The 16161-nt window shown below is 43.5% G+C and overlaps 1 protein-coding gene across 1 annotated transcript in view; it reads right to left on the minus strand.

Moving 5' to 3' along the window:
* Positions 1-16161, minus strand: part of ZC3HAV1 (zinc finger CCCH-type containing, antiviral 1) — a 55391-nt gene that overhangs the window by 31188 nt on the left and 8042 nt on the right. The window contains exons 2-3 of the mRNA XM_080818014.1: positions 5515-5650; positions 2816-3068 (exon numbers count right to left, since the gene is read on the minus strand). Coding sequence (XP_080674140.1) covers positions 2816-3068; positions 5515-5650 — 389 coding nt within the window. The remainder of the gene's footprint in view (positions 1-2815; positions 3069-5514; positions 5651-16161) is intronic.

The raw sequence follows: 16161 nt of genomic DNA on the forward strand, positions 1-16161 counted from the left end.
CAGAGAGCATTGTGATGTGGGAGAAAAAACACCAGAGAGGGGACCAGAACACAGAAGCTCTGCTGTGAGACCTTGGAAACATCCTTATTTATTCACAGTGAAAAACGATTTAAGACTGTTGTGTTAAAAGTCATTTAAAATTTCTGAGACTCAGGGTGCCTGGTACAGTCAGTACACATCCAACTCTTGATTTCAGCTCAGGTCACGACCTCAGGGTTCTGGGATCAAGCCCTACATCGGGCTCCACGCTCAGCGTGGAACCTGCTTGAGATTCTCTCTCTCTCTGCCCCTCCCACTCATGCTGTCTCGCTCTAAAAGAAATAAATCTTATAAATAAATAAATAATTTCTGAGCCTTGGTCTCCTTATCAACTAAATGAGGTTAATAATACACCTTCCTTTCTTCACAGCTTTGCTGTCAGGAACAATGATGAGATATTTTGGGTGAAAAATCCCTGGTTCATAATAAAGCCTGTCTCAAATATAAGGAGGTGTAACTGTTCATTACGTATTCTAGAATCTTAGAATTATGTATTCTATTTGCTTTATAAAATTCACCTCTTTCACATCCATTTCACAAAGGCTCAAAAAACTGCAAGGGTTAATATCATTGAACAATGTGAAAGTGATCACGAAATGGAACTGATCACTTCACACCCATTAAGATGACTGTTATCCTAAAAACTGAAAATAACACGTACTGATGAAGAGGCAGAGAAAGTGGAACCCTTGTGCGGTGATGGTGAGAATACAAAATGGCGGAGCTGCTGTGAAAATGGGATGACAGTGCCTCAAAAAATTAAACCGAGCATGACCGCATGACCTAACAACTCCACTTCCGGGCACATACCCCAGAGAATTGAAAGCAAGGCCTCAAGCAGATATTTGTATACCCATGTTCACAGCAGTATTACTCACAACAGCTAAAGGTAGAAGGAACTCAAGTATCCAACCAGGGACGAAGGGACAAACAAAATGGGGCATATACATACAGTGTGGAGTGTTACACAAAGCAAAATAAGCCAGTGTCTCAAAAAAAACAAATCACATACAATTCTATTTATATTTGGTCCCTAGAGTAGTCATATTCATGGAAACAGAAAGCAGAACGGTGGTTGCCAGGGGGCTGGGCAGAGGAGGAAGGAGGTGTAGTTTCACAGGTATGGAGTTTCAGTTCTGCAAGATGAAGGGAGTTTTAGAGATTGGCTGCAAAACAATGTGAGTGTACTTAATGCTGCGGAACACTTAAAAATGGTTCATACACTTCCTGTTCCTTGAAACGTATGTTGTATTCACTCTTGTATGATATCACTTACAGCAAAAAGATACAATTTATAATTTTTTACTTTTATATGATCTGTCCAATAAACATTTTTATCTTAAAAAAAAAATGGTTCAGATGGGGGGCACCTGGGTGGCTCAGTCATTAAGCGTCTGCCTTTGGCTCAGGGTCCTGGGATCGAGCCCCGCATCATGTGCCCTGCTCAGTGGGAAGCCTGCTTCTCCCTCTCCCACTCCCTCTGCTTGTGTTCCCTCTCTTGCTGTGTCTCTCTATCAAATAAATAAATTAAATATTTTTTTTTTAAAAATGGTTCATATGCTAACTTTTGCTAGGTATATTTTTACTGCAATTCTTAAATTATATATAATTTTTATATATATATTCCTTTTTTTGAAAAGGAAGGACATGCTATAACATGGGTTGGATGAACCTCAAAGACATTATGGAAATGAAATAAGCCCATCACAAAGTATATATCCTATATAACTCCCCTTCTATGAAGATGCTGGAGAGGTCAAATTCATAGAGATGGAAAACGGAATGGCAAGTTGCCAGGTGCAGGCACGGGAAGGAATGGGGTTATTGTTTACTGTGTACAGAGTTTCAGAAGTTTCAGAAGTTTCCAGAAGATGGAAAAGTTCCAGGGATCGATGTGGCGATGGCCGACAACAGTGTGAACATAATACCATAATGTACACTTAAAAATGGTTAAAGGGGTCAATTTTATGTTATCTCTTACCACAACTCAAAAGGTAAAAATAAATACATTTTTAAAGAAATAGTATTAAGGACTGTGAATTAAATTGTGTTTGCTTTGCATTAATGCCAGATTTCCTGTATTAATTGTACTGTGGTTGTGGAAGAGAGTGGCTCTGTTTTAAGGAAGTGTATGCTTATATACACAGGTGTACAGGTGTGATGGCTCCTGAAAGCAGCATACTCAAACGCTCTACCCACAAAAATGTTATGTGTGTGCGTGTCACTGTTGACATGTGCACAAAGATCAAGAGAAAGTGACAAAACAATGGTGACAAAATGCTACTGGGACAAAATGATAATAGCCGGGGGGAAAAAAGCTTTTAGAAAACAATAGGGACCCCTGGGTAGCTCAGTCCCTTAAGTGGCTGCCTTTGACTCGGGTCATGATCCCAGGATCCTGGGATCGAGTCCCGCATTGGGTTCCCTGCTCAGCAGGGAGCCTGCTTCTCCTTCTCCCTCTGCCTGCCACTCCACCTACTTGTGCTTTCTCTCTCTCTGATAAACAAATAAATAAAATCTCTTTAAAAAAAAAGAAAAATGATAAACATTTTAACAAATTGGGGGGTGGAAAATGCTTAGCATGCAAATCAAGTTGCAGAATTGCATATATGCTATGATTATAATGCAGTAAAAGTATGCATACATACAGACAACGTCTTAAAGCAACAACAGTCTCACATGGGGAGGTAGAATGATTATAGGCAAAGTCACACTTCCCCTGTGATTTCAGTTTGTTTCTGTTTCCTCTGTTAACGGAAACGTGGAAAGCAGTTACCTCTGTGCCCGGCGTGTTTCTTTGGTCTGTGTTTGCTGTTGCAGATGTCCTGGATGTTCTGGACCACGCTGGAGCTGAGCCCGTGCTCCCTCATGATGGCCAGCACCCTTCTGTCCATCAGGTTATGGGACCTGAGGCAGTTGGGGTAGCCACAGTTCCCTCGGATGAAGTGCTCGCAGATGTGGAGCCTTTCACACTGTGGATACTTCTCGCAAATCACTTTTCCACCCTCTCCCTTGTAATTTTTGCATATCTGCAGAGAAAGAAACAGACAATAGCCAGGGACATTAACCCCTTCCCACATCTGCCACAGTCATTAAGGAAAGCCTACGTCAACAAAAATGTTGGCGGTAAGCAGAGATACACTGAAGGAAAAAAATACACGGGGTCGTTCACACTCATAAGATGAGTTGTATTCAACCGATAATTCATTTGGGGTAGAAGAGGACTGCCAGCTAGCTAAACGAGCCATGAATTTAATCACCCTTTGGAAGAATCAAAGTAAGATGGCCATGGCCAGCTGCAGAGAGGACCAAACAAGACCCAAAAGGAGCCCTACATTACAAAGGAACCCCAAAGAGGAAGGTTATCAAGTCATTCTGCATTTGGGGGAGGGGGAGACCCAGCTGGCTCAGATGGTGGAGCATGTGACTCTTGATCTCAGGGTTGCGAGTTCAAGCCCCACATTGGGTGTGGAGATTACTTAAAAATAAAAATCTTGGGACGCCTGGGTGGCTCAGTTGGTTAAGCCGCTGCCTTCGGCTCAGGTCATGATCCTGGGGTCCTGGGATCGAGTCCCGCATCGGGCTCCTTGCTCGGCAGGGAGCCTGCTTCCCCCTCTCTCTCTGCCTGCCTCTCTGCCTGCTTGTGTGTACTCTCTCTCTCTCTGACAAATAAATAAAATCTTTAAAAAAATAAATAAATAAAAATAAAAAATAAAAATCTTTAGGGAAAAAAAAAAAAAAGGACATGCGGGTCTTCCTTGCGGCTGTTGTCTCTGCGAGGCAGAACGTGACAAGGGTTCTCAAAAGGTCAACTAAAGAAGGTAATTTTTCTATTTCTATGTAAATAGCCCTGCAGACACGTAGTTCTTACTGAAAAGAGGGCATACATATTTCTCACTGAGGTACTGTTGTAGAGGCCGGACCGTATGACACAGGACGAGAAGAAGCGGATTTCAAAGTCCGCAGCCCCAGCCCTAGACCCAGCTCTGTGACGTCACCTGAATTACCTACTCCCCCCACCTCTGTCTCCTTTGCTGTGAAGGAGCAAAATATTGGCTCTGTCCCCCTAACCCAAGTTATTGAGTGGATTACATAATAAAATACGTAAATGTCCAAGATATAAAATGCACTGCCCATGTTTGCATCGTTACATAAAAGAATCCCAAAGATCAAAACATCTACAGACTGTTTCGACACATGGAGCAGGCCGGATCTGCCTGGTTCGCTGCAATCTATCTGGGAGGCAAGGACATTCAGACTCTAGCAACAACAATTTAGGTACACAGACAACTTCGAAACCTGATTCAAGTAGCTATCACTGCTCTCAAGCCTAGTATTCAGATTTTAGACTCTAGACCAGCAGGGTTCAAAGTGGGGTCCCTGGACCGGCAGCATCAGCGCCTCCTGGAAACTTATGGGAAATGCAAATCCCCAGACCCGTCCCCACGTCTACAGTCAGAACCGCCAGAGGTGGGGTTCAGGACTCTGGTGTAACAAATCGGGTGCTTCTGAGGCTCACTAAAGTTTGAGAACCAGCGTCCTCAAGGCTCTGGCAGAAAAAGAACAATTAGCAACTTCACAAATGACACTTTGGTTAACAATCCTAGGACGGTTCTAATGAGTAGGTAAGAATGCTCCTGGACTTGATTAGGGCAGGACCAATGACAGCATTTCTACCTTTAATAAGCACATTTACATTTTACAAGCTTATAAACCAGGAAGTCAGGTTTGCCGGATGCTTTTATGTTCTCACAAGGCAAGGCAAAGCGAGGAAGTGTGAACTCTTGGAAAGGTCTTGTCCACTGCTGCCTCCAACATTTAATTCAGTGCCCACCACTTGCAAGTTCCTAAATGTCAGTCGAACGAATGCACAACCGCAAATGACGTGAGACCCAGAGGGAGTCTCTGCTTTGTGCCAGATCACACAGCGTCAGGACCGTGAAACTACTCAGCTTACTCTTGTGTTAAGAAAACAGGTATGGAAAATATGCGGATGAATGAGTGTGGCTGGGTTCCGATAAAACCTCATTCGGAAACCAGGTGGCAGGCCAAATTTGGCCCCTAGGCCATAGTTTGATGAACTTGGATCTAGATTGTCAAGTGACAGAGAAATAAAATGACATTTTATTTGAATCACTCCATTTTGGGGTTTCATTGGTGCAACAGCTTTGCCTATAATCCTCAACCAATACACCCTATCGTCTTCTAAAACCTCAATTCAAAGACCATCTCCTTCCAGGAAGCCACCTAGACGGACAGCATCCCCTAGTCCTACTACTGTATCTTCAGGTCACTTCAAATAGGAAGGAAATTGCTGGCATCTTTAGGTCACTGAGCAACAGTCACCTGTTGACTGCTCTCTGCAGAGCCTGGTGGTAACTTGGGAGTCCTTTGTTCTCCTCTTCCAACACATCCATGACACAACACGGCCGATCATACCCTCCTTGCTGCTTAAACTATGGAATCGTAACTTACCTCAGGCATAAAAAATGGGTCACTTTGGAGGAGGAGCACAGCTAATTCCTCTTTGTTCAGTCCAGAGAGCTCATGGTTTTTCAAGACCTTGAAGTTCTCTTCCGAGAGAACGTTGTGAGAATATTTGCACAAATTCCTGGAAGAAGACAACAGTCGTCAGTGTTTCCACGACACAGAAGTAAAGAAAAACAAGTCATCCAGGGAAATTTCAGTTATCAGTGCCCACATCCTTTGGTAACTAATCCTGCTTAGAGAATACATTTTAAAATTATAAATTGATGACCCTGAAGTGGGGGTACAGGGGATGTATTTCTAAAAGAGTTTATTTATTTATTCATTCATTCATTTATTTATTTGAGAGAGAGAGAGTATGTGCACATTCTGGGGGAGGAGGACATGGGGGCTCGATCCCACAACCCCAAGATCACAACCTGAGCAGAAACCAAGAGTCCGACGCTCAACTGAATGAGCCACCCAGGTTCCCCAGCACTGTGTGTTTTCCACAAATTATATTCATCTCTATTTTAAATTGTTGCAATGCTTCTTTAAACAGTATCTCCTCTAGTATACATTACTAGGGGGGAAAATTGACAAAGAAACTAAAATCAATTTATTGGAAACGATTGCCCACTGAGGGACAAAGAAGAATTAGGAGAATATCTATGGACTTGGGGCACCTGGGCTAGTTCAGTCCATAGGGCCTATGACTCTTGATCTCAGGGCTGTGAGTCTGAGTCCCACGTTGGCTGCAGAGATTACTTAAAAATAGAATCTTTAAGAAAAAAATGCGTGTATGGACTGACAATAAAAGTCAATGAGAAAAGAGATTCCATTTATCAATTTTTTAAGATTTTATTTATTTGAGAGAGAGAGAGCATGAATGGGGAGGGTGGACAGAGGGAGAGGGAGAAGCAGACTCCCCATTGAAGAAGCCCAACGCGGGGCTTGATCTGACCTGAGCTCAAGACAGATCTTTTAAAGATTTTATTTATTTATGTGTTTGTTTGTTTATTTATTTATTTAACAGAGAGACAGAGAGCGCGCGAGAGCGAGCATGAGGGGGGAAGGGTCAGAGGGAGCAGACTCCCCAAGTACTTGAAACACAGCTAGCAAGACTTCAGAACTAAATTTTCCATTTTACCTTATTTTAATTAATTTAAATTTGAAGAGCCACCTGAAACTAGTGACTACCATCCCGATGGCAGAGACCTAGGTCTTCAGTGTTCAAAGTGTAGTGGGAGAACCAGCAGCATCACCATTGCCACAGAGCTTGTCAGAAATTCAGTTTCAGGCCCCACCCTAGTTATACTGAATCAAAATCTGCCTTTCAACAACATCCCCAAATGACTTAATGACATTAAGGTCCTTAGATCATTGAGAACCCCTGACGGTAATGTTGTTTTCATTAGACAAAAGTAATTGGGAAGTTATCTGTGTCCACATAACAAACTCATTCCACTTTTTGACTTACATACGCTACCCACCATTATAGCCAAAGTCCTCAGATTTATGGTTTTAATAGTTATTAATACGATGGCTATTAATATTTTCTAGTTTGTACAACCGTCATCAAATTATCAGGTGGTTAAGTAATGGCTGGTTTTCACTATATAAATAACATGGCTACAATTACCTTTGTACAAATAACCTCCCATCTTCTACAATATTCTCCTGGGATTTATTCCTTTGGGACTATTGCCTCAAAGGACACAATAATTTTCTTGGCAGCTTGTCTCACTTTGATCTACTGCTCTCCAGGAAACATACCAGCAATCTATGAGTGTGTCTATTTCCTGCAAGCACATTAACAAGGAGTTTTATCACTTTTGCTACTTCAGTAGGTATAAAACAGACTTGTGCTTTTAATTTGCAATGTATTTATTAAAAAGACTGAAATATTACCAAATGTTGGCTTGATGTTTATAGTTCCTTTCCTTACTTGCCTTACTATATGTTCATATTTTTTAACTGTTTATAGTAGAGAACGGTTACTGACCTACAGATTTATAGCCGCTCTTTATACTTTTAAAAATTATTACCAGCTTGTTTATTTCAAATAGTTTTGCATTTTTTCCCTTTTTACCAAGAACTTTAATTAAGGTTGCTGTTGCTAAATTTTTATATGATCAGACCCTTCCAATTTGCCTTTCATAATTTTAATAATTTTTAAAAGAATTTTTATTTATTTATTTGACAGAGAGAGAGACAGAGAAGGAACACAAGCAGAGGGAGTGGGAGAGGGAGAAGCAGGCTTCCCACTGAGCAGGGAGCCCAATACAGGACTCAACCACAGGACCCTGGGATCATGACCCAAGCTGAAGGCAGATGCTTAACAACTGAGCCACCCAAGCACCCCTCCCTTTCATAATTTTAATACTTGAGGTCTTAATTCCTCCACTATAGTAGAATAACTATAGTAAACCATTTTGTTTCACTTATAAAAGAGATATCTTAAACTATAATTCTGTAAAACATCTGGAGCTTATTATGACAAATTATGTCAGAAAGGGAGAGAAATGCTTTACATCAACTTTTCTCAATAATAAGCCTATTCTTTTTTTTAAGAGAAGGAGGGAGGAAGGAAGTGACAGAGGGAGAAAGAGAGAGAAAATCTTAAGCAGGCGCCATGCCCAGCACAGAGCCCCATTCGGGGCTCGATCTCACAACCCTAAGATCATGGCCTGAAACAAAATCAAGAATCAGACACTTAACAGACTGAGCCATTGAGGTGTCTCTCAATAATAATCCTATTAAATAGGATTCCTCTCTTATTATTCTGTAATTCTGGACTATTTTGTGTTAATCCTATTATTCTGCAATTCTGGACTATTTTGTGTTAATCTTGTAACTTACTTAGAACTGTTGGAATCTCTATTGGGATTTTATCAATATATAGTTTTGCTTTAAATCTAATACAACTTAAATCTCCTTTGTGCCATATTTTAAATATTAACGGAATAATTCATCACATCATTGGCTTACTCCTTTTCCAAAAACTCTTTAGTGTGCTCGCCTGTTATTTTCTCTATAGAAATTTTATTAAGGTTTTGTCAATTTCCATACAAATATCATATTGAGAATCTCATTTGTGTTAACTCCATAAATTAGATCAGATATTATGTCATCTTAACTACATTAATCTTCTGATTCCGAAACAGAAACACTCTCTCCATTTATTCAAGTTTTACTTTTCTTGTGGAGAATTAAAAGCTTTCTTTTAATAGTTTTCTTTCATTTCCCAAATATTAAACATTTATCTATTGCCACTATTTTTTAGTTGTTTGTCACCCATAAGCAGAAATGCAAACGACTTTGCAAAACCATCTTACTGAAGCTGATAATTTTTTTTTTTTTTTTTGACAGACAGAGATCACAAGTAGGCAGAGAGGCAGGCAGAGACAGAGAGAGGGGGAAGCAGGCTCCCCGCTGAGCAGAGAGCCCGATATGATACGGGGCTCGATCCCAGGACCCTGGGATCATGACCTGAGCTGAAGGCAGAGGCTTTAACCCACTGAGCCACCCAGGCGCCCCATGAAGCTGATAATTTTTTTAATGTGACCATCTAGATAAAAGTTATTCTCTAAAAAATTAATCTTTAAAAGCACTTATTCTGGGGTGCCTGGCTGGGGCACTCAATCAGTAGAGCACGTGAATCTTGATCTCAGGGTCTTCACTTTGAGCCCATGTTGAGTATAGAGATTACTAAAAAGTGGGGGGGGGCACTATTCAAATGCTGCAGTCTGGGTGTAAGGCATTTCTGAAACACTCTGGAACTGCCTTCAGAAAAAAAAAAAAATCACAGAATCAATGACTGTGTCTGCTACCATCTGAGCCCTCAGAACCCAACCGGCCCTCCCAAGCACTTTGCTTCATAGAGAAGTCAAGGGCAGCTGAGCAGGCTCCGGTGACAGCCTCTATTCTAGCCATTTCCTCGGGCGGGCCTTCTGCGTCTCTGGCACCCCTTGATAAAGCTGACTTCAGCTCTCTCAGCTTGCTTTGGGGTTCTGTGGTTTCCGATAAAACTGCTCCCAGCTGTCCCCACCAGGACCCTCTGCAGCTGGGCTACGACTCCACCTTATCACTCCTCCCACCCCCACATGGGAGGGGGGCATCTGGAGAGAATCGACATTGAGGGGGAGGGGGTCCTCAGCCTCCAGCCCAGGCAGAAAACCGCTCTATCACCAGATGAATGGGAGACTCCTTAGCTAGAAGGTCCCTCACTCCACTGGCCAGAGCCATTATGATCCCCCCTTGCTACTGATGAATCGAAAAACTCTACCTCTGAAACTAATAATACACTGTATGTTAATTAATTGAATTTAATTTTTTAAAAAAATGATCCCCTTGCTGTGGAGCTGAAAATGATCTCCGTGAAATAAACACCCCACCACTAGACAGCTTCCGCCTTCTGTCTCTGAGATACATGAGTCTCTGACCAGCAGCCTCCTCCCGGGGAGGCCTGCTCCATTTTCCCACATTCCCTAGGCTGCTCCCCACTTGTCAGAGGCTTTTCTCTTTGCCTAATTTTCCCTTTGCCTAATTTCATACTGGTCTGCCATGAGGGTGGGGCAGTTCGTGCTCATCTCTTCCGGAGTCAGCCAGGGAGGACGAAACCGACATTTATTCCATGTTTACTAAGTGACAGGAACTCGCCATCTGATATTTAATAAGTAACATGGTACGCCTATGAGGAAGCAGTTTACTTTTTACTTTGGGAAACTGAGGCTGATAAAACGAGAAATCAAAAATGAAATAAAATGAGGAACTCCAAGGTAACTCAAATAAGAGGAAGATCTGACGAATGAACCCCCATCTCAAAACAAAACAAAACAAAAACACCTAATCTGGAAAAACAAAACCAGATCAAAACTTTTCCAAACCAAAAAGGTGGGGGAGGAGAAGGAAAAAAAAAAAAAAAGCCCTCCTGGATTATTTAAAGCACTGTTCCCAACGCACATGAATCTGCGAAGGGTGGGACCAGGCACACAGCCCGACAGAAACTACTTCTTAGGACAGGCGTTGGGGAGACAAGTTCAGCAGAACCGGCCACTATTAGGGCTTGACCAAGGTCGTGACCTAGGTTGACGGTGGCAGAAGCTTCCTTCCCACATCCTGCTCGTCACTCTGCCCCAGGTCCACGTCCTTAATACTGACCAGGAGGCTTCAGCCTGGAAACAGCGTGAAAGTCGGCCATGGCTTCCTCAGGTTCACTAAGCCAGTGGTTCTCCAAGTGAGGTCTCCAGACTAGCATCACTGGGAGGTTGTCAAAAATCAAATTCTCAGGCCCCATCTCAGACCTACTGGCTGGGTCTCAAACTCTTGGCGTGCATCAGAATCTTCTAGAAGGTTTGCCAGGACACAGATTGCTGGGCTCCACCCCCAGAGTTTCTGATAGGTGGGTCTGGGGTGGGGACTGCGGATGTGCATTTCTGACAAGCGCCCAGGTGATGCTGCTGCCTGCCGGGACCATGACTCCACCTGGGAAGATGGAGACTTGAGCTGCCTTCTGGGGGGGGGGGGGGGGAGGCAAGTGAGCGCACAGTGGCAGGGGTTCCCCCCTTCCCAATCCCCTCCCAACACCCGCCCCCAGCCTCGCACAGAGAAGAGCTCTCCTACAAACCACTATGAACTGCCCAGGGGAAAACAAGTGTTTGCAGAATTCTGCCTGCACTTGGAGCAGATAAACTTCAAACAGCATGAGCTGGGATAGGAGATGATAACTTTAAAAAAAAAAAAAAATGAGCAAAGATGGCCTTGGAAGAACATAATCGTCTCAGTTTCAAGAATCTCTGGCCAAAACCTAAAAACAAATGACCTTTTTTACTTTTCTCTTCCAGCCACAGAACAAAATGTTATTTTAACCCAGGCAATAAATCCTCCCCCACACCTTGGATGAGGGCTGGGCGGCAGAGTGGCTCTCATCCCTGGCTACACATAATAATCAAGTGGGGAGTGTTTAGAAACACCTAAGCCTAACCCTCGAAGACTGATTTAATCGGACATGGGCTGACACGTGATTCTACAATGCAGCTGGAGCTGAGAATTGCTAGTTGGACTCGTCCGATCAGAGTCTAAGCTCAGTTCCTGAGCTAGAAGGTCACCTCGGAGCCCTTGTGCTTCCCACGCTGGTCAACACAGAGCCAGCTCTGGGCTCCATACCCAGACCAACTGGGAAAAGATAACAATCTTGGGGGGTGGATTTGACAGTAATTTGTCTCAAAATACCCCTCCCCTTCTCCACTCACTCCCTCTGCTCCCCAACACCTTGTGGGCAGGGGCTGATAAAAACAAAGATAGAGTTGATTTGTACAGAAAACAGGAAACAGCTCACCATGCTATAAACCAGGGGGGAAAGGAACCAGGACGTGTAAAAGATAAAATCTAGCGAATGCTGGCCTAAAGAGGAAAATGTCACCGATCAAAAACAACCGTAATGAAGTATTATTTCAAAGCCATGAGACTCCCGTTCCCTGTGTTTGTACTGCTGATGTTCAAGCTTAAACCGCCAGGCTACAAGAGATAGGGGTGGCTCTGTGAATCTGGGAATCATGGGGAGAATCGGAGTGGGCCAATAGAGAGCACCGGAAGCAGGATAAGGGACCGTGTGGAGAAAGAGAAAGCGTGGAGCTGAAGAAAGGAGCCGACTCTAGCCACGACTGTACTATCCAGAACCTACAAGGTGCAAAGAAGAGAAGGCCGGCCAACTGCGGCCACAGGGTGAACTCCAGGTGCACCTGCTACGGACAGGAATGCACCTTATTGGCTGCAAGACTCTGGGCAGCAGAGGGCAACAGGAGAGGACCACGCCTGCAGAGAATGGGGGGGGGGGCGGTGTGCCAAGGACCTGCATGTAGTCTACTGCACCAAGAGTGGGGCAACCAGAAATCATCTCTCTGTCACTGCAGACAATGCCTCCCATCCCCAGAACTCCAAGTTAGTGTTGCCCATTAGAATCACCTAGGGAGGGGCGCCTGGGTGGCTCAGTGGGTTAAGGCCTCTGCCTTCGGCTCAGGTCATGATCTCAGGGTCCTGGGTTAGAGCCCCACATCGGACTCTCTGCTCAGCAGGGAGCCTGCTTCCTCCTCTCTCTCTGCCTGTCTCTCTGCCTGCTTGTGATCTCTGTCTGTCAAATAAATAAAAAAAATCTTAAAAAAAAAAAAAAGAATCACCTAGGGACTTCTAAAAAAGCTCAGTGCCCTAGCCATACTCCAGACCCAATAAATCGGAACCTATAGGGAGAGGAGCCAGGCTTCAGGGTTCTTTTTAAAGACTCCTCAAGTCATTCCAATGGGCAGCAGAGTCTGGGAACCATCCCCCTAAGTCTACATCAGGACTGAGAAAAGGCGTAGGAAGCGAAGAGTAAAGAGTTCAGGGGTGGTGATGGTTTTGCCAGAATCTTGACGATTAGAAAAAGGGAGCCCCCAAGATCCTCTCCTCACAAAGGTCCCTTCCCTTCTCCCCCTGTCGTACTCCTCAACATGAATCCCTTTGGAAGTAAAGAGAAAGATTCAAATAGACTAGAGAGAAAGACTAATAAACTGCTTAATAGTGGTTTGAAGATTCCTTTAGTGGGAAAGAAAGGGGCAGAAGCCTCTAGAACAGGCTGTTTGCCACAGAAAGCATGTGCTCAATAAATATTTGTTGAGGGAGTGGCAAGAATGCCCCACATTCCCTGTGTGTCTTGCAGTTCTATCACAGAAAAGTAACAGGTCACCCTAACCTTGGAGAAAGCAATCCTTTTTTTCAACTTCTGTTCACTCTGCACTAAAGAATCCATCCCACTTCTCTTTTATGCCCTCAGAGTCCGAAGCCACATAAAACCCCACTTTTGCGGGGCGCCTGGGTGGCTCAGTGGGTTAAAGCCTCTGCCTTCCGCTCGGGTCATGATCCCAGAGTCCTGGGATCGAGCCCCACGTGGGGCTCTCTGCTCAGCAGGGAGCCTGCTTCCTCCTCTCTCTCTGCCTGCCTCTCTGCCTGCTTTGTGATCTCTGTCTATCAAATAAATAAATAAAATCCTAAAAAAAAACAAAACACTTTTGCAATCTGCCAGGAAGCACACCCCTGCAAAAGAATCCTAGGCGAGGGCAAAAATGCAGATCCTCAGGCCCAATCCACCCTCTGCCGCCCCACCCGCCACCGCCGTAAAACCGGAATCTTTGATGTGGGACATGGAAATCAGCGTTGAGTAAACTCTCCCCAAGTGATTCAGATATATATCAAAGTTTGAGACGTACTGCTCCAAAGCTGGTAACCTAGCACACCCTAGGAGCTACCCAAAACTGATACCTCAGGGTACAGCCAAAAAAAAAAAAAAAAAGTTACAACTCTTTATATACATTTTTACTTAAAAAAAGTAAAAAATTATTGCCTGGGCTATAAGAGGCAGAGAAGTAGGGAGGATCATTGGTTAACTCAGAAGGTGCACAAGATGACCTTCAGAACAGAAATTTTCTTTTTTCTTTTTCTAATAGAAATTGCCTGTATCCATTGGTGTATATCCTATGGGGTATATCCATTTATCAAAACTCTTCAGCCTGGAGATGCCGGGGTGGCTCAGCTGGTTAAGTGGCTGCCTTCGGCTCGGGTCATGATCTCAGCATCCTCAGATCAAGTCCCACATCGGGCTGGGAGCCAGCTTCTCCCTCTGCCTCTGCCTGTCACTCTGCCTGCCTGTACTCTCTCTATCTCTCAGACAAATAACTAAATAAAATCTTCAAAAAAAAAAAGACTCTTCAGCCTGGATACTTTAAATGGGTACATTTTACTGTATGTAAATCATAGAAAGTTGATTTTAAATTTTTTTAAAAGATGGAAACAAGTGAGTCAATATTTAATATCCAAATTAAGAGTTAACATTAGTTATATGATTTTTAAGTAAATATATACATAGTAAGAGTACATGCTCAAAATGTTCTCGACTGAGAGGGCTGAAGAATCAAAATGTTTGAAAACTATTCCCCTAGGTGACCTGATGCTCTGAGTGGGTCTGAAACGGATGAAAAACTTTCTCAGGGTGGAGGAGCGAAAAAGACGGCAAAACAGGGCTCTGCTCTCTCCTCAAAACCCACGTCCAGCTCCTCTGCTCTGACTTATTCAAACTGACTCCTCACTGGGCCTGAAATCCTAAGTCCTCCTGGATCCTTTTACTCCTTTTCACCCTCATTCTGGGGCCTTGCCAACCCCAGAGTAGCCTATAGGTAAAGATCAAAGACACCTGTTTGGAAGTAAATATGGTCAGGAACTGTAAGCAAATTAGAACCCTTTTACAGAAGGAAAACAACCCTGCATTTGTCTTCTCTGTTCACTTCGGCCATCTCTCCATTACGTAAAAAGTAGAAAGTATTTTGTTGGCAGATGCTTCTTTGTCCCTTACTCAACATTTCATCAAGATTCACACTATCACTCATAATGTCCTTACGTCCCTCAGCTTAATTTCTGCAGAAAGCGGCAGGAATTGAAAGTCAGAATCAGCCAAGTGAAAATAAACATGAAGCAAATCTAAAAAGAGAATAGAAGTTCCCAAATGATTCTGATGGGGCACACCCTCCTCTGGGCCCTGATACCACCATCAACCTGACAGCTAGACTCGGCGGACGGAGCACACTCAGCAACTGAAGGGGCTTCCAGAAAGACTCCAGCACCGCAAATACACCACACAGATGACATGTGACATGCAAAAGTAAAAGGCAAACCTTCAAAACAAGTGAAAGGAGCTAGACACAGTAGGACAAACACTGTATGATTCCATTTGCAAGAAACATCCAGAATAAGGCAAATCCATGGAGACGACAGGTAGACTAGAAAGGGGTGGGCAGGGACAGGGGAGAACAGGATGACTGCTGATTGGTGTAGGGTTTCTGTGTGGGCTGAGGAGAATGTTCTGGAACCAGAATATGGCAATGATTGCACAACATCATGAACATACTTATCGCCATTGAACTGTATTCTCCCCCCGCCCCCCGCCACCTCCCCCCCAGTCTGGAGGTCATTCCTCTTTTTTTTTTTTTAATTTTAATTTAAGCATAGTTAATACACAGGGCTATATTAATTTCAGGTGTCTGTTTAGTGATTCAGCAGTTCTATCCATTTACTCAGTGCTCATCAAGATTAAGTATGAACTATGCACTTGGAAATGGTAAAAAAAAAAAAAAAAAAAAAAGAGAGACTATCCCAAGGATAAAGAAATAGAGCAGTAAGACGACAAAAAAAAATTCAAAAATGGAAATAAGAGGCAATTGCTAAGAATCAGATGCCAAGGAAGACAAACCAAAAATATGAGCATTGGGTCTTAAAACGGCCAGACGCAGAAATACATAAATTAAAACCACAGTGAGGTACGATACCGCATTGCTTGTACTGGCACAAATTTTAAAGGGCTGACGATGTCCCCTCCAGGCAAGCTTGCAGACCTTTGCTGCAGTCTCCTTTGCCCGGCCAAGCAATAAAGCTACTGTACCTCTTCCCCCCCTCCTCACCTACCCCCTACCCCCCTACCCCCCAAAAAGGCCGATGTTCAAATGGAAAGGATATGAAGCAAGGGAAGGCTTGTATTCTTCTGATGGGAGTAAAACCCGGTATGCACACTTGGAAAACAATCTGGTATTATCTCAGAAAATTAAAGATGAATCTACTGGTAGGTACCTAGGG

This window comes from Martes martes (assembly GCF_963455335.1).
Source record: "Martes martes genome assembly, chromosome: 11".
Taxonomy (NCBI): Eukaryota; Metazoa; Chordata; class Mammalia; order Carnivora; family Mustelidae; genus Martes; species Martes martes.